Source organism: Ruditapes philippinarum, unplaced genomic scaffold, assembly GCF_026571515.1.
Source record: "Ruditapes philippinarum isolate M1 unplaced genomic scaffold, ASM2657151v2 ctg4692_1_1_1_1, whole genome shotgun sequence".
Taxonomy (NCBI): domain Eukaryota; kingdom Metazoa; phylum Mollusca; class Bivalvia; order Venerida; family Veneridae; genus Ruditapes; species Ruditapes philippinarum.
Genome location: NW_026862804.1, coordinates 21427 through 43186, shown reverse-complemented (window position 1 = coordinate 43186; position 21760 = coordinate 21427). Strand labels below are relative to the sequence as shown.

At 29.8% G+C, this 21760-nt stretch overlaps 2 protein-coding genes across 6 annotated transcripts; both read right to left on the bottom strand.

The window, feature by feature from the left end:
• Positions 1 to 719: 719 nt before the first annotated feature.
• On the bottom strand, positions 720 to 9642 carry LOC132720273 (uncharacterized). 2 transcript variants are annotated; one of them, XM_060704366.1, is made up of 10 exons: positions 9510 to 9642; positions 8756 to 8886; positions 8250 to 8444; positions 7674 to 7977; positions 6817 to 7158; positions 3030 to 3108; positions 2827 to 2879; positions 2173 to 2207; positions 1577 to 1646; positions 720 to 1353 (listed from the first exon to the last, which is right to left on the bottom strand). In XM_060704366.1, the coding sequence occupies exons 1-10, from the start codon at positions 9619 to 9621 to the stop codon at positions 1271 to 1273; spliced, it is 1404 nt and encodes a 467-aa protein (XP_060560349.1). In that variant the 5' UTR covers positions 9622 to 9642; the 3' UTR covers positions 720 to 1270. The 2 variants fall into 2 exon arrangements, with proteins under 2 accessions (XP_060560349.1, XP_060560350.1); XM_060704367.1 differs by having other exon boundaries at positions 8256 to 8444.
• On the bottom strand, positions 9506 to 20458 carry LOC132720271 (uncharacterized). 4 transcript variants are annotated; one of them, XR_009624320.1, is made up of 13 exons: positions 20275 to 20458; positions 19528 to 19688; positions 19102 to 19290; positions 18606 to 18761; positions 17537 to 17837; positions 16990 to 17328; positions 16794 to 16869; positions 16471 to 16517; positions 15924 to 15994; positions 15013 to 15101; positions 13922 to 14000; positions 13203 to 13326; positions 9506 to 12741 (listed from the first exon to the last, which is right to left on the bottom strand). XR_009624320.1 is itself a non-coding variant. In XM_060704363.1 (13 exons), exons 1-13 carry the CDS (start codon positions 20333 to 20335, stop codon positions 12685 to 12687), a joined length of 1728 nt encoding a protein of 575 aa, XP_060560346.1. In that variant the 5' UTR covers positions 20336 to 20458; the 3' UTR covers positions 9506 to 12684. The 4 variants fall into 4 exon arrangements, 3 of the variants coding, with proteins under 3 accessions (XP_060560346.1, XP_060560347.1, XP_060560348.1); XM_060704363.1 differs by having other exon boundaries at positions 15035 to 15101; XM_060704364.1 differs by having other exon boundaries at positions 15035 to 15101; positions 18606 to 18743.
• Positions 20459 to 21760: the final 1302 nt, after the last annotated feature.

Here is a 21760-nt window from a genome sequence, read left to right as displayed (position 1 = left end):
AGGAAGGCAGCTTCTCATGTATAGTTTGTTCATTCATTTATTCAAATTAGACATATCTGTAAGAATTTTCTAAATGCAAGGAAAGTATTTTACCCAATTATGAGCAAAGTATATATCCTTAACGTTGAATCTATTTGGAATATCTGCTGTGTTTATCTAATCTCAAAATAGAGTGAAAGATACTGAAAAAAGTGTACAATTAATATATAGAGCTGTAAGAATTCATGTTGAATTTGAAAATGTAGTTAGTGCTGTTCTGCTTTTTGTATCAACCATTTATATTTTCTATATACTGAAATCAATTTGATGATAAATTTTCTGTTTTTGTTGTGATGTAGATTTCAAAAAGTTTGTTTTTATTTACTGCAATGGATGTTACCAATGTGTCATGGTCAAGCTTACAGGAAAGATAAAACTTCATGAAATATATATCAGTATATAAAATTGTCATAACATGTAAGGATTTCAATTACAACACCGAAAACTGCATTTTTTGTAGGTAAAGATCTTTATCTAGACATCATTCATTCTGTTAACGAGAATTCAGTGATTTTTTTGTCTGTCTTTTTATTCCCAAACCAAATGGGTGGGTTTTTATGCGACTTGTAACGCACATCAGTGGCACGGGGTTTGACAAAAGGATTTAATGATTTGATATATTATTATTTTAAGAATTTTAAATGGCATTTTATTGCATATTTGGAAATATAACCCAAATCAAAAGGTGAATACAAATTTATTTCGAATAATAAAAGACAAATATTGATACAACCGGAAAAAAGATAAGCATACCATTGACAGAATTAAAATTGTTACATTTGGTCAAATTGGTCAAAACTTCACTTTTAAATTGTTTTATCGATTAAATATTTGCAAAGATAAAGTTTTTTATTTGCTTTTCTTACTTAATATTCAAAAACATTTTTATTTGTATTGATGTAGGTTTAAGCAGAAAAAAATCATACATTATATCATTTTTTTAAACACAATAGGCACGAATCAAAGTGTTAATTTATATTTTATATAACATCTAAACCGTGTTTTGCTATCAAAGTAAATGATATAACATATTAACAATATTCATGAAAAAGAAAATACAAGCTAGAATATAAACAAAACACAAATTAACAAAATCAGAATAAATGAATTCCAACAAAACATTTTTGTCCATGGCAAAATGTCATATAAAGTCAAATAATTTGGAATTTTCTGCAAACTGTAGATAAGGCATTAGCTTGAAGCTGAATTCTCTCGACTTGAATTAGTATTTTTACATACATGTACTCCCTTTTCGGGTGCAGCAAATAACGATCATACTTCCTACAGTAAAGAGGAGGGCAGCAATAACCATTACTAAAATAAAAAATAAAGGCAAAATAAGGCTATACATGTATATGAATAAATATCATTTGTCAAAAAATTTATTTGTAGTGTTTATAATTTCACACAATCTATGTATATGCATATTTATACATGTATAAACATATTATCACGAATTTTAATTCATTTCCTTCACATTAATATCCATACAGTTTAGCGAAAAATAAAACTTAAAAATAAAACATTATTTATTTACCTATGATTACTGTAACATGCCAATTCTGCGTAGAAGTATTTTCACTTTGCACCGGTGTAATCCATTCAATCTGGAAAATATGGTGTAAGTAAAACGTTAAGTGATAACTTATCCATGAGAGAGTGGGGTAAAATTTTAAAGAGTAAAGTTTATATATATCTGCACACTATCATTTTGACATTTTATAAAGAAAACAAATGTCTTAAAATAATAAACAAAGCCAACATTTAAAAGTATTTCGCAATCGTATCAAGATTACATGCATTATACGGTACTGTACAGTATTGTATTGTCATATAATCATGTTTTCAATTTGAATCTTTGATTTAATGTTAATTAACAGGATTTTAATCACTACCACAAGACGTAATGTACTAAATATAGCTAGTGTGGGATCCAGACAGATGTAAGTTTGCACCCACACTGACTATATCTCATTGCATTATAGTACTTTCTCATGTAAACTATTTCATGTTTTTACCATAAAGACGTACCATGCAAAATGTAAGCACGCCGAATTTAAAACTATTTAAACAAAGCCCAAAGTAGAGCGTAACAAATTGATTTTACTTCCTTTAAAATAAAAATATGCTTACCTCATGCTTGTCGTCTGCTTGAAATCGTTCATATCCTGGGTGTAAAGATTGAAAATAAAGGTTAGAAACGACTTTGTTTATCAACAAATAATAGTGTTTTTTCAACATTGTTTTGGATGGGGTTAGTTCATTATTTTAAAGGATATAAAGCTAAATTTTATGAAATATTGTTACTAAAATTATCAACAGTAAATTAATATTGGTGTGCAATCTTATGGCCAATTCTTGAAAAAAATTGTCATGTAATGTCTCCTTTGTTTGTCAACAACGAATTGTGCCGTTAACAGGGCAAAATGTTCTGATTATAGAACAAATAGCTGCTAATTTTAATAAAGTTATAACTCTTTAGCAATGATTTCGCGCAAGCGCCATTCACTGTAAGCAAATATACATGTACTATCATATTACTTTCATATAAGCATTCTGGACGTATTCCTTTTTTTAGAATTTAAACAATACCTTTTGCAGCAGATATATAGCTTTATGCACTTATTAAGAAAATTAAGTTCAATGAAATACAAAATAAGTCTGAGACTTTTGTGATAAATATGGCCATTATTTTTATGGGCTAAACTTGGTAACAAATAACATTAGATATTTTATAATAGTTATCTCCCTTTGTAATTGTTTATTATTCAATATTAAAATATTTACCATCATCGTCTTTAGAACCACTCTTTGTTGCTGTCTTTTCTGGATTTTCAACGCTGAAAAAGTAAGTAAATTAAAATCATAAAGTTGAAATTAAGGTAATGCAGATAGAATATATTTTACAAAAGTCATCTGTAGAAATTCTAAGACAACGACTAAAGAAATTATTTAATCAATGTAAACCTCTTGTATTAATTTTTACCTACATGTTGTTCTTAGTGCACCTAAAGTTGTCGTAAACATCTCGAGAGTGCCCAGCTTCACACGGCTCAACACACGAGCCATCTTAAATGAAAAAAGAAAACATGACATATTTAGTTTGACCATTAGCACATGTACATTGGCTTGATTCTGTAAACAGAAAATCAAATTTTAAATGTTGCAGGCTCGGTTTGACTAGGCTTGTTCACAGACGGCTCTGGTAATTGCAAGCTACCGTCCAAGACTTTAGCACCTGCTTAAGCAGTATTCAACATTTGGAATGAAATGGTAAAATTTTTAATCATCTGCAGAGACAACTTTTTTACAGCAATACATAACAAAAATATATTTTATTCAACATAGAATTTTGTACAAACAACTTATAGTCATGCAGTTCAAATGCAATGCGGTGTTAAGTGTTATAAAGTAGCATTTTCTACATACAGTAAGTTAGCAGAGAAGTTTTGTTATGACCTTTAAGAATTTGTAAATAACACATTAATGAATTATGTTACTTTAAGCTGACGAAATATTGCATAAAATACTTATACATGTAGACGAATATAGAAACTTTAAGATCGTTGTTAAACGTTGCAATATCTCATCATCTACCCCATTAAACAGCAATTATTATTATTTAGGATGGCATATTCGTTGTACGTTCTAAGAAAATTAGTGCTGTGGTTATCTTTCTTTTATCAGCATGCAAAATGTAAAGTAAAATGAGTGTATATGGATAGTAGCATGGATAATTCAGGTAACTTGCCAGCTTTTAAATTGTTTTGATATTCGTGGTTGACATGAGTGTCTCGAACTGACGTATTGTTGGCCATCTACAAAAGTATGGCTTAGAAAAATAGTATTTAGCTTCTACCAAATTTAATGAGCAATAACGAAATTTTCTGTTTTCTCTTGAAATATCATCGTGCCCTTCTTTTTCTAACACTTAAAAAAATTTTCAAACAAAAATATGTGTTTAAAATGGCTGCAAGATGAAAGTCTGATAGAATTATTAATTTTGGAATACCAACTTTGTTTGTAAATGACTAAAATTCTTAGTTTGGTATCATATATATTAATATTATCTTGTTGAAGCCAGACATCAGGCATTTTATTTGGTTCCGCATATATTGTAGTATTTGATAAGTCCAGTATGATTACACATTATCTGTATTTTTAAGCATGTTGTATACTTTTCTTATAATAGAATTATCGGATGACTGATATGTAGTACTTGAAATATTTTTATCTAATTTAAAGATTAGAATTTCATGGTGTAATGTCGTCGGATATCTACCTATTTCTCCATATGATACATCTAGATTTGTTGATTAACGAATAACGACTTTCGGAGGAATGTACAATGATAATGTTTTGTAGTCATAATATCCAAACACTTCAGTGCTATAATTTAAGACAGATCCTACTAATGTATCAAACAGTTTACAGTTATCTTGAATATATAAATATAGGTGATTAAATACAGTACAAGGTTATGCATTGAAAACAAGATGCTTTTGTGTCTAATACCAATTTCCATTTTTTTTAAACATTCCTTAACATTGAACGGATTTAAGTACTTCTAATGTTCGGCCATTGAAAGGAAGGTTAAACGTTGTTTGTCTATCTAGTTCAAATATAATAAATTTAGTTGTACATGTAGTTGTGTTAACTTGATCTAATTTAACAATACGTATAATTTAACATTGACTGTAATGCAACAGGTGTCTTGGCAAATAAAGCAGTATCATCTGCTATCTCTTTATTATATCGTTCTGCTATTTTAACGCTGCTGTACATGCTTCCATTTGCTTACACATTTTAGGCTAACATTTTCCTGAAAGATTTTTGAAAAATAAACGATCGCTGTAATCATTCAAAGCATTTTTGAAATTCTACAAATTAAATTTTTTTATCAGACAAAGTTTGTACAATTATTTAGTGTAGTATATCTATGTAACCTGTCGTTGGTTTTTTTTTTATTTTGGAATCCATATTGATTAACTATTATAGTTTTATGTTTTATCTTACATAATGCAAGGCGATAAAGTAATACCTTGGAATATATTTTTGCAATTATGTTTATCAAATGAAATTAATATCCCTGTATTTTTGCATCTTCCTAGTCACAGCCTTAATAAATTGGAAACATAATTCCTGATCCCCAATCCCCTGAGAAATAAACATCTTGTTTAAAAGTGTAAGTATAAGATGATGTGTTTCAAGGAATGAAAATATATCTGATATCAGTGTGTCTATTCCATTACTTTTATAATTGTTTTGTGAAAAAAACTGCTTTATGCAATTCCGACATACTAATTTGTTTATCTAAATCTCCATCTATAATATTTTGATTCAAAGGCGTATTTTTCATCTGTCGTTTATGTGTTATACAGTGATATAGATCTTGGGCTGTTGAAGTTTCACATAGTCTTGTTGACTTCGTATTTGATTGTTAGGTTTTACTCGTACATGTATCATTTAAGTTTTACCTCTCATTAAATATATCTCTTAGTTTGTGTTCGTTTATGGAAAATATAATAATTATATTTTTAATTTTATATATACTTAACAAAGGTGAACATTGTTTGTTTACTTTTGTTGTTGTTGTTGTTTTTACAAATGCATTTAACTTTATCATTCATTTTAATATATCTCCCCTTTTTGAATTTAAGCATTCTAGAAATTGAGAAAGTTTTTGTTTTGTCAAATTTTTAAAAGTTTCCCTCTATACTTCTATAGGCGGTGAAATATGATTTTACATGTCTGAAAACTTTTTAGGTGTGGTGAAAAAGAATTTGATACAATTTCAAAGTCATCAGTGTGCATAAACAAAAAATCAAGAGTTAAAGATCCATTGATTGAATAAAAGGTGTACTTTCCTATACCTAAATAATCGTGTAAACGTGAATTAATATTAGATAGACGACAAAATACATCAAGCGTTTACCTGCGTTATATAGGATTTTATCACGGAAAACCCGATCGGTATTTTTACATTATTTGACATAAAATATAGGTCATGGTTAATACATTCATTACATCTAAAAATATATTTTAGGTTAGATGTGCGACAGTTTAGTTCCTAAAAATTGAAACATTTACCCTTACATTTATAACGTTTTAAGCTAGACTCATGTCTATTAATCTAGAATTAATGTGACACGAAAAACCGCGTATTGTAGTCAGTAAAAAGTAAGTAGTGTGCCTTAAATAAAAAATAAATCTGGAAAACCATAAACGGAAATGAAATTTTGAAAATATATCATAAGAGACTGTAAATAGACAAAAAAGCAGGCACATAACCTTGAAGAAGTTTCTTCAAATATGGCAAGGCGGAGTACACCCATACAAAACAAAAGAATGTTTGTGTAAAATTATTTGGTAAAATATTGATAAAATATAATACATATACATACGTATAGCATAATGATATACACCTTTACTATATTTCTATACTAGATCTATTATTTTACGCATATATTAAAGATGTTTTGGTCAGAAATTATTTTAAAAAGGTTGTGGTTTTTATTATAAAATTAACAATTTTGTGAAAGTTCTTGTGAAAATATTTCAATTATTGTCGATTGAAATCCCGAGTAGTTCACGCAAGTTTCACTCGCATACTAGATTACCTCGTAAGATGTTGAAGATAAAAAAATGTGTAAATGTAATAAGACATGTATAATAAACTAAACTAACAGTGTGATCTAGCAATTTGAAAATACATAGTAAGCAGCGTCTGTTGTATACAATTTAAGTTGAAAAATATATAAACATTATCTTACTTACCTGGAAGTGGGGACATTACACCATGGCATGGATTGTGCTCCTTCACATTGGTACACTGGAAAGAGCTGTATGTCATTTCTCTGTCATATCTAGTCAAGAAATTCCCATTTGGGTTGTAGAAACCTCTATGGAAATCACAATATACCATTGCTGGTGATGCATTATCTCCAGAGCTATAAACGGCATATTGGCTTGGAAGGTCTTCAAGACTTTCATGTCTGTAGGCACATGAGTTGTAACAGTCGGATTCAGAAGGTTGGTACGTCCCTAGTGGACATTTTTCTTCTTTCACAATAACAAGATCGGGATCAGCTTCTTTTTTTCTGACCTTCCTTCTGTAGCCTTAAATTAACAAAGCTAAAATCAGCTTTTCGACAGAAAGAAATGAATAAAAAATATATATGTAACTTCAATATCAGTTTACTGCAAGCGTTTTGTTTTAAACTAAAGAAAAATCAATTCATTGTATCTTAGTTTGGAGACCTTTCTGTTGAAAATGTGTCAGGGTTAAATCGTTTACATATACATGCACAGTGCGTTAACTGGAGTGCAGGTATTTGTTACCCGCACGCCAGAGCATGCCCATTGATTGGCTCATTTTTGTTGGGGTTTACATATTGTGACGGCAGTGAAAGTGAAATCGACAGAAATGTCATATTTAGATGCTCGTTCATTGGTTCATTTTTGCCGGGGTTTCATATTGTAACAACAGGGAACGTGTTTTTATGTTTGACTATGATACAAAAGAGAAAGAACACCAAAACACTCGGTAATCTGATTAATACTCGGGGGGCTACGCTCCCTCGTACAAATCAGATAACCTCGTGTTTCGGTGCTCTTTCTATTACATAACCTACCTTTTTTGCATGTAAGATTATAAGGGGAGCAAAAGTATATTGTTTCATCATCATCTCCATCTATGCAAATTGGTTTATATCCAGGATCGCACATAGCCGCAAATCCGCAAAACTCAATGTAGATGTTAAACATTTTTTCGTTTCTTCCACATGTGCGGGGTCTTAAAACACCAATGCCATTACATTGTGAAGCCTTCAGTATGCTGTAATCATATTCGTTTGTTGCGTCTTTGGTTATTTGAATAGGAGATGTTGTAACTAGCGAGAATTGCATAGATAATAACAAAGTAGCCCATACAAATGCCTGAAAAGGGAAGCAAAAGAAAAAGTGATGTTAACCATTAATTAACATACTCTACTGTTTGTGTTCATGAGTCTAACTTTCTTACAATTAAATTGAGTTTAAAATGTAATGTTAAAATGATTTCAGTATTAAAAAATAAACTATAAAAATCTATGTACATTAAATGTGAGTAGGTTTTTCTTCAATACGGGTATTTTGGATGACAGCGTTTGCATCTCTCTTTCACAAATTATGAAAAATTACTTTATCAAGCTCTCTCAGTAAGTCTTAACCTTTACCCCTGTTTTCAGTGATAGGCGCTGAACATGAAAAATGAGCCAGGCTGCAAACAAATGACGGATGTTTGATCTTTTAATCTCATTAGAGCTCAGATTTCTTGGCATATCCATCTCTTCATTAAAAGTGTCATGCAGTTTTCTTTTATGACTTCTCTTTACTTTTCTGATCTTGGAAATACATTTGCCCTCCTAAAAAAGGAATAAAATAGCATTAGCAAAACAACATACGTTTAAGAAGTTATTTTACTTTTATCAGGCATTATATCTTTCAAAAATAATCCACATGTAAAATTTTAAGGTTCTGGATTACGAGATAATTTCAAATATAAAACAAGAAAATAGACGAGGTACATATCAAAACTGTTTTAAGATAATAGATCACTCATAAACTTCAAAGTTGAAATTATACTTTAAGTAAGTTGCCTATTTTTAATCGTTCTTGCTACAATGTTGTTTTTTATCTTCTTTTTTTTTTTGACTGTTTGTTTTATTTTACATACCTTACTCTTCACTTTGTGTACTTCACCTACGTCTTTTGAAACATGATCTGTTGTGATAAAATATTTCGTGTTGTCATCAACAGCATTTCCTTCGTTTACTTCCACACCTTCATCACCATGTGATTTTTTGCCTGGAGATGAATGTGCATTTTTCATTATTGAAATATTGGCAATGTTGTTATGTTACTTATTTCAGAATTTTTATAATAATCACACAGTAAATCCAATTGAAATAGCAAAACAAAGTAAGTAATATGTAAGTAAGAAGATATTTTTGAAATAACTCACTTTATAAACTCATAATTTTAACTTGGAAAATGAATGATATAAATTTTGGAAATGATTGAAAAAGAAACTAAATATGCTAATGTACAAATATTTTGAATAATGTAATCGTTTTACATAATATTTGTCAATATTCTAAAAGACAAAACTCTTTTTAACTTTCCTTCTTATGGATTATATCTTTGAAAATATCTATGATGTTAAGGGTCAATTCCCTTTACAAGAAAACACTTTTTCTGTCCGCTTGTTCAGATTTAAAAAAAACGAAGTCAACGATGTTCGATTAATATACGTTCTATAATAAGTACAATTTTAGAAAAATACCAAATAATTTATTTCGTTAACTTTGTATAGTTCGACCCGCTAGCTAAATTATAAGTATCAGCATGGACAATATTGAGAAAAATACTATATTATGCATGTATCAAATCCGATTATGATGTTTTATAAAATATTAACGATTAATTACCTGGAACTTGGTCAGTTTCCTCGTCGTGTGATGGTTCCTGTCTTCCATGTGTCGAAGATAGGTTACCTTTCTCGTTCATAAAATGATCTAAAATATCTTTTTCTTGCAACATTTTCTCAATGTAGGCGATCGTTTTTTATAACGTATTGGTTTTGATTTAATTTATAGCGATTTAAAGTACGTGTTTATAGATGGGTATATTATTTAAACCTATTTTCAGCTCCACTGAATAAAATAAGAGATAGTCCATGTAATGTCGATGTACTCTTAAAATTGTTATTTTAAGCTATCGGGTTTATATACTCGCATAGTATTGCGTTGTAAACTAAATATAGCCATGGAAAATCCCACACACTACTATATTTACCTTTTACCTAAATTAGGTACATTGATTGAAATTTAAATTATTGTAAAATATTGAATTATGATTTTTCTTAACATTTTTATTACTTTATTTATATTACTTTTACCTTATATATTACTTGAAATATATTCATGTGAAATATTTTCAAAATATTTTCAATATAGGCTATATATAGTATATATCCATATACATTCTATTTTTAAATCCAAGAAAGGGAAAAAACGCATAGCAGTTAACCACCGGGATGACGGGGTCAAAAATAAAAACCAAAGGTAGGAACAAAAGACGGACAGAGTGACATGTGCAAAGACGATCGGGTAAATGAAAAGGAAAACAGTCGCTAAGAAATGTGGAAATATTGAAGGAGTAGCGACAGAGAAATACAAAAAAAGTGTTCATGACATATGAGCACATATTGTTTATGAACAGTTTTAACAATTGCATGTAGAATTGATAACAATCAATCAAAATTTACGCACTGACATCAACAGCCTGGTATTGATAGGAAATACTGTAAAATGTTACAATAACAAAATCGATATTTGTAATCTTCCCAAGGCAACTAATTTCTTGTCAATCAAGGTAAATCAATCCAATTTACGAGGTAAAAGTATCTTTAATATGAGACATGCGAACATGCGACCGTGTCGTCTTAACTTGATATTCAGTCAGTATTTATATTGTATTATTTTCCTATAAGGATAGTTTTATTAAGATATTTACCGCGAAAATGGTAAAAATGTTGCTTATCAATTTACACGTACATGTATGTCACTTCACGGGTCACACCAAAGAGCACTTTTGCTTTTAAAGACAACGTGTAGGTTGTATTTTTAGAGTCACGTGGAACTTTAACTATTTTTTATAGATTGGTTCTAATAATATGCACCGTAGACAACTGTATTTATTCAATAACATATTTTTGACTCTGTCATTACCCAGCCACTTTCTAGATATAGCACCAGACAAATAATGTTTCTTCTTTTCTTTTTATCTGACGATTGCTATATTGGGAACATGTCGCATATTTCAGTAGTGTGTGCTCAGTGAAGTTTGAAATAGATTGGTTAATCATTTCAAGAACTTCATCAAACTTTTAAAATTTGCTAGACAGCAGTTTGTGAATTTCAAAATGAAAAATATTGCACTTAGGCAACTAAAACAATTTATTTACTTTTAAGTAATATTTACACAACTTAAACGATTTATTTACTTTTTAGTAATATTAACACAACTAAAAAGATTGATTTATTTTTTAGTAATATGTACGTGAATGATCATAGAACCCAATTCAGTGTGTACGTTAGATATGAACTTTACTAAACAGAACTTACAAGTTATCTGACAAGTTTTGTATGTCTACACATGATGGAAAAAATATGTGTTATCTAAAATTGTCAACTACTGAAATGATTTTGATATAATTTCATATGAAATAAACGACATCAGTGCCTATTTATCGAACAAAAACTTTGATTACTGAATCTAATTCTAATACAAGTATTGGCATACTTTTAAAAACAAGTAGATAATTAAAACGTTACATATATAGACAGAATATTGAAATGTACACAACACATAACACATACATCTGCCAAGTTGGACTATAACTACCAAGCATAATTAAAGAAGCATGCCTCAAGATTTGTGCTCATTTTTATGAAAATTTTGAATAATTTTTTATTTAAAAACGAAATATTGTGCAGTGAACAAGGGTAGTGATGAATAGATTGTAAACGGTAATAACAACCCACTAAAATAACTAAAAAGAAGTCCAAAGATACAAAAATATAGCCCTTACTGTAATAGTCACGCAGTAGAAATATGGTGGTAAATACACGTACTTCGAAATCAGTCATATAATGCATATCGCATGTAAATTATTCAAGAATTTGTCATCGTTTTACTTCTCTCAATATCTTTTGGCAGCTCATCTTGAGGCATGCAGCTTTAAATAACTTCTTAATTAAGTGTAGCTATAATATATTTGCAATATTATTTCATTCAAAAATCATTTTTCTTAATTGCTTATGAACATGATTTCTTTTGTAACATAAAGCTCTAACATCAAAACAAAAGACATGTATTCAATCATTATAAACACGTAATTAGTGTTCATAATAAAAGTGTAGTGGAACAATTAACAAAATTGGTATTTTAGACATTTTCCTTGCCTCCACGTCCATGTATCTAGATTCCAAACAGAATAATTTTCTTCTAAAAGTAATCCGGGATATATATCATCATCAACTCCGAAATAATATTTTCCGAATGTATCCCTATTTAGCATCTGTTTCTGTTATTCACAACATGACCATCTCGATATTAATCGACATTTCACATTGCAAGTAAAATGACCAAAAGATAACGATGAAAACAAGAACTTTATAACAATCAAACTTTTTTTAATCGAAACGCAAAAGCGAATAAGATTCAGGTAAATATCAAGGATAAGTATCGCATATAGCACAATAAATAGATACTTCTAACTCCAGAATTCCTTTTTTTTCTTTTTTTCTTTTGCTTTTTTAAATGCAGTAATAAGTTCAACCAATACCTTTTCAATTCAACGACGTTGTGTACAGATTTAAAAACTTAAAACATAAATACAATGATTATTGCGTGGTCAATAACATTCGTATAGTGTTTACTTTATTCGGTATAAGCAGGGTAATGAAAACACGCTGTGTTAATATCCATTTATCTCACATCAATTTTCAATCCATGAAATTTTTACGATGAAAAAAAGTTCAGAATTATAATGTCATGAACGGATGTCACAAAATTGTCTTTCCAAAACAAGTAAAAACATCACACATCTTCTAGTCCTTCATCTTCTTCTCCTTCTGCTGCTCTTTGGAGAAAACGCTAGAAAAAAAAACTTATCCAATAAGTCTCTTATTAACTAACTCAGCATATTAAGCACGTCAGAAATTATAAAATTTGATTTATATTTCAGATATATTACCACCTACTTATCAATTCTTAACTCTGTTTTCTCTTTTCCTATATCCTTTATTACAAAATCATACAATATAATGTTTTTACTTATAACACTTAACAATATTATATAACATCTTTTATGCTATACAATTGATATCATAATCTTCGGAATTATTATTATTATTATTATTATTATTATTATTATTATTATTATTATTATTATTATTATAGATATAGTGTACTTCATTTTTGAGTACCTGTTTTGCCTTGTCACTTATAGAGAATAAAAAGCAAGTAAGTGTGTTTTTCATTAGTTATGGAACAAATAAGATTTCAGATAATTATTAAATTTTATATTCTTTATATTGATGTAAAGAGACACATACTTGCATCTCAATCGGTGCGTTATTTCCTCTCTCGGGTATCCCTTGGTAAATATTGACACTTTCAACATTTTCAATTACGGTCTTATTTTCTGTTTTCTTGTTTCTTGTCAGGGTGATGCTTTTTCTAAAAGTTACATGTATGAAAATATAACAGATTTGTGTTGAACACATGTTATGTAATAATTGTATCTTATTTGGCATGGTTTGTGCCGATCTGTCAAAACTAAGTATAGTTTAAAAAGCAATTTGACTTGAAATTTCAGATAAGGTCTATGATTCTTCTGTGTTGTATGTCTATAAATGTAAAAGACTACCTAATTTTTTCATAGATAAGGAACAGATAAAATAGCCAGATAGTGCGTTTTGATGCTAATCAGTACTTTCTCTGAATTGTTTCTAAAATAAATTGATAATAACGAATGAGGGAAAGAAAATAAAATATAACCAGTTAACACTTTAATGGTATGCCTAGTAAAATTTTCAATAGCCCTATCTAAAAACATAAGTTCTTCAAAATCATTAGTCTTTTTTAATGACGTACCAGACCTAACACCGCGTCACTCAACTCAATTACCAAGCTATTTGCTTTTGAATTTTTTATTGATTGAATGATGGATAGTAAGATGAAATTTAAATCAGAGAAAAAAGAGCCAACTAAATTTTTAACGAAAATTTCAAGCATGCAAAGAAGTAAGTAATGAACAAAAATATATTCCTACCTTCCGTTTTTCTTGTGTTTCAGAAAACAGACAACTAAACCAATTATCATAACAATAACCACAATAACGCAAATAAAAACTGAAAATATTTCATACACATTATAAACACAATTATGAATGTATGTTAAAGGCGATTCATACAACAGTTTCTGTTTGTTATTTTTAAAAAGACAAAGAAGGAAGATGTAAACTAGTGAACAGAATTTTCTATAACTTTGCATGATAAAAGAGAATCATAATTGAAACAATATTTGAAGAAAAGATGGAGTAATCTGTCCCTGAAAGTTAATTTTGGTTTGTTTTCCATTAGCAGATTATTAAAATTTGTAGCAAACAACACTTTATTTCATTTCAAGTATTAGGATTATTTAAGTCCATTCCCTGAATTTATATGACATCATTTGTTTTCATGATGATTTTCTGTAATAATGCAAACATAACAAATATATGTTTGCTAGATAAAATGTTCCTTCTTTGTCCATGTGAAAATGAAATAGTGAACGTCTTTAAATGTTCTCATGAATTTTGCTTTAAATAATAATAAATGTTTGCGCATGACTATATGAAAATATACTGAAAAATATAATATTTAATACAGCCTTTATGATTTGATTAAATGTCAATGGCCTGAAAAAAATTGATTACCCCTGACTCAAATCACATTTAAAGGCCCGATATGATCCAGAAATGCTTTTATTTATATATTTCAAAAAGCTTTTTTAATTTTAGTGTACTTCTATCGTATCCAAAAAAATACTCGTTGACCAATTACCTGAAACATCTGTACAGTTATAGTAAATAAGTATTTTATACAGAAATCAAAATGATTCATGCACGTTTATATTTTGCTACCTTTATGACAAAATACGTATTTTACATTTATCGTTACATTTTCTGATAACAAGTAGCTAACATTTAAGCTTCATAAAATAAATTGAAATTTATTTGTTTCTGAGGCATATTGTCTTTGAATAAACAACTCTAAATAGCTAAATGATCTTTCAAAAAAGTAAGCATTGTGTAATTTGTCGGGTATAGTACTTTTCAAAATAAAATGGTTCAATCAATTTTATTGTCTGCAATTTAAATACCTTTTAGATTCATAATCTTTACCTGCAAAAATCATATTATTCAAATGTGTAGCGAGACCTTTCTCATCATTTGGTTGATGATGTTCTCTCTGTAACAGAAACATTTTCTTTGGTTATGTTCTTTATCTAAATTCTAACTCGATGTATTTCAGCTGTTTTATTTAGAATATCTAACAATGTTTAATTTAAAATATCTAACATAGTTTATTTGATTACTTGTTGTCATAGTTAGCTCATGCATTATTTGCTAGGTTTATTTTTATCAATGTTAGATGCCTGTTACTGTATTATCTTTGTTTACACGTATGATTCAATTTGATATACTTCCAAGATGTTTATGAATAAACCTCGACATACAGATAAAGACAATAGGAAACAAAATTATATGAAAATAAAAGTGATGTTAGATAGTATACCCAAAGAGAAATAGAACAACTGACAAGACAAAGAACAGTTGTATACAGTATTTTTCATTATGTTTTGAAATAAAGGAATAACTGTACAAAATGTGGTTCAAGCACACGCACAAAATAATGGGAAATAAAATAGGAAATGTGGTGGTTAGTGAATAAAAATGATACCCTTTAAGAATGCCAGTGTTGAGCTGTTAATTGATAAATATGTAAATCCTAAACATGTGATGTTATTTGTTAATAACCAAATATGTTAAGATGCCCTTTTAAGTACAGTAAATTGTTATTTCTTGAAAACGACGTTTTGAGGTGAAATATTTAACATTATTATAATCGAAAAAAGCCTTATCACCTATAAAACAAAATGGTATGTAATTAACTTGAATAGCAATAAATCGTTTTTAATCTTTTGTTAAATTATTTCTGAAGCGATTTTGTTTTGCATTGTTTGTATTGCTTAAGTACTTAATTCTTTCTTATATAATTGTTCTAACTTACCTCATGTGCCACGGTATTTTCGACTGGCCCTGTGGTTGTAGAGTTTGTCGTGGTTGTTGTTTGCTGGTTTGCTATAATTTATTTTAACCAATAAATATTTTAGAAAAGTAATCAATAATCAATGATATGTCATTAGATATAAGAGTTACATTTTTCATTTAACATTAGAAACGTATATAATAAACATCTTGTGCTCGAGTAGAATGGATTTTTTGCTGTATTTAGCTGTAAAAAAGCTCCGCCTTTTTCTACTCATTGCTATGTTGCATGGCATATCACAAACAAAACAGTGTGTTCTTTAGTTAAACGGTCATTCAGAGACCATGTATTATCCCAGTGTTTCAATTGGATAGCCTTTAATACAATTGGCATGAAAATGTAAACACTACAAAGATCTATTATTAATGAATCAAATTGTTTAGTTAAGAATAAACGAAATGTTGAATAATGAGAACGTATATGGGCGTTTATATGCATAAGAGTGCTAGGTAACAGTAATGTTTTGAATTGATAAGAAATACATTCATAAAGATATATCACATTATACCCTTTTCACTAGAAGATCCACTCTGTGTGATGGCAAAGGTTCCATTCCTTTAATATTAAGCATACAGTTTTATTATCTTACTTACTCACACGTTGCATGGGAATTTCAAGAGTTAATCACATTTAATGGGAATTAAAACCAAAATAGCTTTCTAAAAAGTATTACGTTTTAAGCATGATTTTTTTATTAAATCATCCCACTCATACGATTCGAATTATAAATAATACAAAAGCTTTATAGCTCCAAGCTATATTTTGAATTAGCTACTGACATTTGAACGATTTAAAGTAAACTTTATTGAATAATATATAGATTTAACTTACCAACTTTTGGTGCACTTGAATCCGTCGTGGGCATCTCGTTTAAGGCCTTCCATGCAAGAACCAATACATGTACTGTCTGTAATAAACATTTAATGATGTTTTGCTAGTTCATATTGTTTAAAATATTTTTTAATTTACTAATATTGACAAGAAATAATGACAGATTAAAATCAATATAAAACGTGACAATACTTACTTGGAAGCGGATATTCTCCATTAGAACATGGGTTGATATCGGAAACGCTAGTACAGAAAAAAGGATAGTGCACAAAATGATCATCATATGCAAGTAGAAATTTCCCATCCATGTTGTAAAACCCTTTCTCAAAATCGCAATAGATCCAAGTCGGTGATATATTGTCACCCACAGAATATAAGACAAATTGTTCTGGCAGATCTTGCAAATCCCAATGTTTATTCATGCACGAGCCGTAACAATTTGATTCTGTTGGCTGGTATCTCCCACGTGGGCATTTTTCCTCACTCACATGAACTACATCGGTATCATTATCAAGCCATGCATTCCTTCTATAACCTGTTAGATAACAATAAACCTTATAAATAGACAAAGATAACAATTTGGTGAAATATCTTTTGATTAAATATGAAAGTATTCAATCGATTTCCAACAGAAATTCGTAATCATTAAAAGATAAACATTCGTGATGAGACAATGTGTATACTTTTCGACCTTTGTAACGATTATTTTATTCATATTTACTTAACCCTTTAATAGATTGTACCTTTTGGACAAGTAAGGTTTTTCGGGGAGCATATATGAAGCATTCCACCACTTTCGCCGTCGACACAAGTCGGTTCAGAATCATTGTCACAAAGGTCCTCAAAACGGCAAAAATCGATGTAAGTTTTCCGTGATATTTCGTTCTTGTGGCATGACTCTGATCTAATCAAGTCCTTGTCGTTACATTGGGAGGTTAATAGAAGTCGGTATTCTTCAAAGTGTTGCGATTTCGGGTCATGATTTATAGCGACAGGCGATGCCGGACATAGTCCACTCACTATCAACAGCAGCATTAAGAAAGCCTGTGAAATATTTAAAATGAGTATTATTCTTTTACGGAAAATGCAAACTTACAAAGTTTAGTAATAGAAAAAGCACTGAAACACGAGGTTATCTGATTTGTACGAGGGGGCGTAGCCCCCCGAGTATTAATCAGATTACCGAGTTTTTTGGTGTTCTTTCTCTTTTGTATCATAGTCAAACATAAAAACACGTTCCCTGTTGTTACAATATGAAACCCCGGCAAAAATGAACCAATGAACGAGCATCTAAATATGACATTTCTGTCGATTTCACTTTCACTGCCGTCACAATATGAAAACCCCAGCAAAAATGAGCCAATCAATGGGCATGCTCTGGAGTGTGGGTAACTAATACCCGCACTCCAGTTACCGCACGGTGCATGTATATGTATACGATTTAACCCTGACACATTTTCAACAGAAAGGTCTCCAAACTATGATACAACACACTGATATTGTTATTTTTGAACATTCATCATCACAATTTTGAATCTGTCAATTTTATGCTCCTCAGATATTGGTCCATGACAAAAATATATCAAAATAAATATCTTAAAGGGTTTTAACACCGCAAAATTGAAAAATGATCCGGTTTCGATTTGATAGAGATTGTTCATGGAGGGCAGTGGTATGGTATAACATCAGTTCATGCCCCTGGTACAGGCTTAATTGGTTTCTTGAGAAATGTATTATGCAATGTAATTGTTGGTACATTGAATTATTTCCATAGTTTTATAACAACATAATTGTAATATTTTATATGTTTACCTTTCTAGATGTTTTCATTCTAAAAAAGCATCCGAATATGACAGCAAAAGTCTTGGCATTCTGTTGTTTTTCACAAGTCTCATAATATGCTTCTCCCTTGCTGTTTGTAATACATCTGCTTCTTTGTTTTGCTTGACCCTGTTGTTTGTTTGAAGTCTTGGTCATATAGACAGCAGTGAAAAGGTATAAAACGATACAATGAACTTTGAGTTTGATACTAAAATGTTGTCCTTAAAATTCAGTGTATTTAGCATAAGCGTATTCGTAATTATATTGATATGTAAAACACATATACTAGTAACCAAAAACAGAGACGAAGACGATATGAACAGAACGGCCTTCCATTTATTAACATTTACAAACACAATTCTATTTACGAACAAAAAATATAATCCAATGTATCATTAAATATTACTAGACATGCGAACAACATAACTTTTGATTCAAAGATTTTACTAAAGTTTCCATAACGCTGTTTCAGCTCAGTTAAGATTACCATTTGCTTTGACTGTTTTCCTGCCTCTCCAGTGCTCAAGTTGCTTGGATTTTCTGAGTTAGAACGGTGTTCTGCTATACTTTTGTCATTTTTAACATTATCCATAGGACATGTGTCTTTCATTTCAAACTGAAATCTCTCCTTTTCACCATCCACAGACTCGGTTTTGATATGCAAGTTTGCATTGACCTGTAAAAGTATGTACAACTTCACAAACTTTAATAGGACTTATATTTGACTTTAACTTTATCAGTATATTGGTATATTTGAATGATCTTTATGGTCAAAAGAAATTTTGAAAACTTACTTTTGAAAATTGCTTTTTCTTTTTTGTTTTGACTTGTATAAAACATGTATTTTATGATAAAAACTGAATATTTCTTAAAAATTCTAAAAACAGTAGCTTAAAAAACTAACAATAATAACCTTATCACTATGCCTTGTCGCCAACGGTTTGGTTTTGACAGGAGTATTTTCATTTGGTGTTGAATTGTTTATACCATTTTGACTTTCTTTGTTTTCAACTGAACCTTCAACACTCTTTATACCATTCCATTGACACAGATCATTGACTGATAAGGAGTCATCTATTGTTTAAAAGGGAACTGATATTGAAATGCTTCCTTGTATTTGTTCATTTAAATCATCCATCCATATCATGTCATTACATTTTGAAAGAATATCCTTTACATTATTAATCGAATACACGGTAAGAAAGGCTGACATAATGTTCATGACATCATATATTAAAAGTTGCTACCGTTACATTTGTTCAAGCTCTTGACCAATTTCAATGAAATAGTACTTTAATTTCTTATTAACTTTATATACACAAGCATACGTTTGTCGCCAGCATTTGTCGAGGTTTATTTTGTTTTATTATTCAACTGTTAGCAAATGAAAACATGACATACCGTTAGATTTGTAAGGACAAAATATTGTTAATCTAATGATATTATGTCATTTTTTAATGTTTACGTATATTGACGGTTTATTTGAATAAACCCGTAGACTGCTGGCGACAAAGAATTGTCAATTTAATTTAAGATATTTTATTGTTGTAATGTTATTCAATAAGCTCATATTCCCCCTTTGTTTTTCTCATAACCTTTTATCTTTTATTCAAACATTTCAAATATTCTTTATTGACTGACATTCCAAAATCTTAAGTACCTTCATATTTATTCGTATAATTTTCATCCTTTTTTCCAACACTTATACTTGTCTCATGCATGGTGCCATTATGCACCGTTTTCTCTTCTACCTCGAAGGACCAGTTAACATGTTTAGCCGAGAAAAAAGTCAATCCGCTGTTATTCACCAGAAAAGAATTAACCTAAATATGAAATAAAATGTGATCAAACATCGAAATGTTTTACATAAAACTTTAAGACAAAATTTAAATGTTTAACACAGACAGGTAAGTCCAAAACAATATGTATAAGTTTGTTAAACAATATTTATTTCCTATCACATACATGTACAATTAACATTATATATCAAATTATTAATATACATACAAGTATACAGATATAGCAAATATAATATTTTGTACAAATAAATGATTGTTAGCATGTCAAAAAGAGTTTTTAGTTTAAGAAGACCTTCCCCTGATCTAGGTAGAAAAACTAACTTTCCGTAGGGAAAGTGACTAGCTTCCTCACGTTACAGAATTCGAAGTTCCTGTCAAAATTCGAATCAACATTGGTGATCAAGGGACATGTGGCTTGAAACCACTCAACCATAGATTTCCACTTTCGATTCTAACAATATTTAATGGCATTTTCTGAATGTGTACCTATAGATCAACATATTTTGTGCAACACTATAAGTAAGAGATGTTACATGAGACTACAGAAAAATCAAATACGACATATATTTCTTTTCTGTATAAGTATCAAGAACGCACACAAATGTTCAACACGTTTGCACCACATAACATGCATATGAGCAATTTTTAAGAAAGCTAGGGTGAAAATATTACTTCAATGTTTTACCATTTTAGGGATGTTTGTCTTTGCGTAGTTCTTTTACCCATGTTGACCTATATTCGAACTTGATCTAGAAGTTCTCAAAACAACCATTCTGACCAATCTCCAGCATATTTGGACCGAAACATAGCTTCCAGAGTTCCAACAAGGCTTTAACAAATATGTGTTGTTTGACCTAGTATTTACTCCTACGTAACCCATATTCAAACTTGGATTAGAAATTATCAAAACAAACTGTCTGACAATTTTCCAGGATATTTGCATCGAAACAGTAGCCCACAGAGTGTTTTCTTTTTCTTTGATTGTTTCTGTGTTTGGCTCCAGTGAGTTTTCAATTAAGATGACCCATCAGAAAAATAACAAACATATTAACCAAGTCTGTTGACAATTAAAGCAAAAATGTGACCACTAGAGTGTTAACGAACTACTTGTAGATGGACGATAGATGACCCTAAAAGCTCACCCTTGATCAGATCTGGTGAGCTTAAACGTAAATAACATATTTAGTGTCAAAGAAGTTTTTCTTAGAAATCCAAGTTCAAATTGAAGATGATTCTGAGAATACAGGTGCTTGACTTATGAATCTAATCAAATATGAGGTAGGTGTTCAAAACGAATATTAAACTGGATGTTTGAAGTTAATCCCTTACGAAATTTAGACGTTGCAA

Coding starts and splice junctions, on each gene's coding strand:
- LOC132720273 (XM_060704366.1), bottom strand. CDS start 9,621: ATGTTGCAAGAAAAAGATATTTTAGATCATTTTATGAACGAGAAAGGT. Junction 7,978..8,249: donor CACTGAAAACAGGGGTAAAG/GTTAAGACTTAC, acceptor TTCCCTTTTCAG/GCATTTGTATGGGCTACTTT. Junction 1,354..1,576: donor GCATGTTACAGTAATCATAG/GTAAATAAATAA, acceptor TTTTTATTTTAG/TAATGGTTATTGCTGCCCTC.
- LOC132720271 (XM_060704363.1), bottom strand. CDS start 20,335: ATGCATGAGACAAGTATAAGTGTTGGAAAAAAGGATGAAAATTATACG. Junction 17,329..17,536: donor AAACCTTACTTGTCCAAAAG/GTACAATCTATT, acceptor GTTATCTAACAG/GTTATAGAAGGAATGCATGG. Junction 13,327..13,921: donor AAACACAAGAAAAACGGAAG/GTAGGAATATAT, acceptor TGTAACTTTTAG/AAAAAGCATCACCCTGACAA.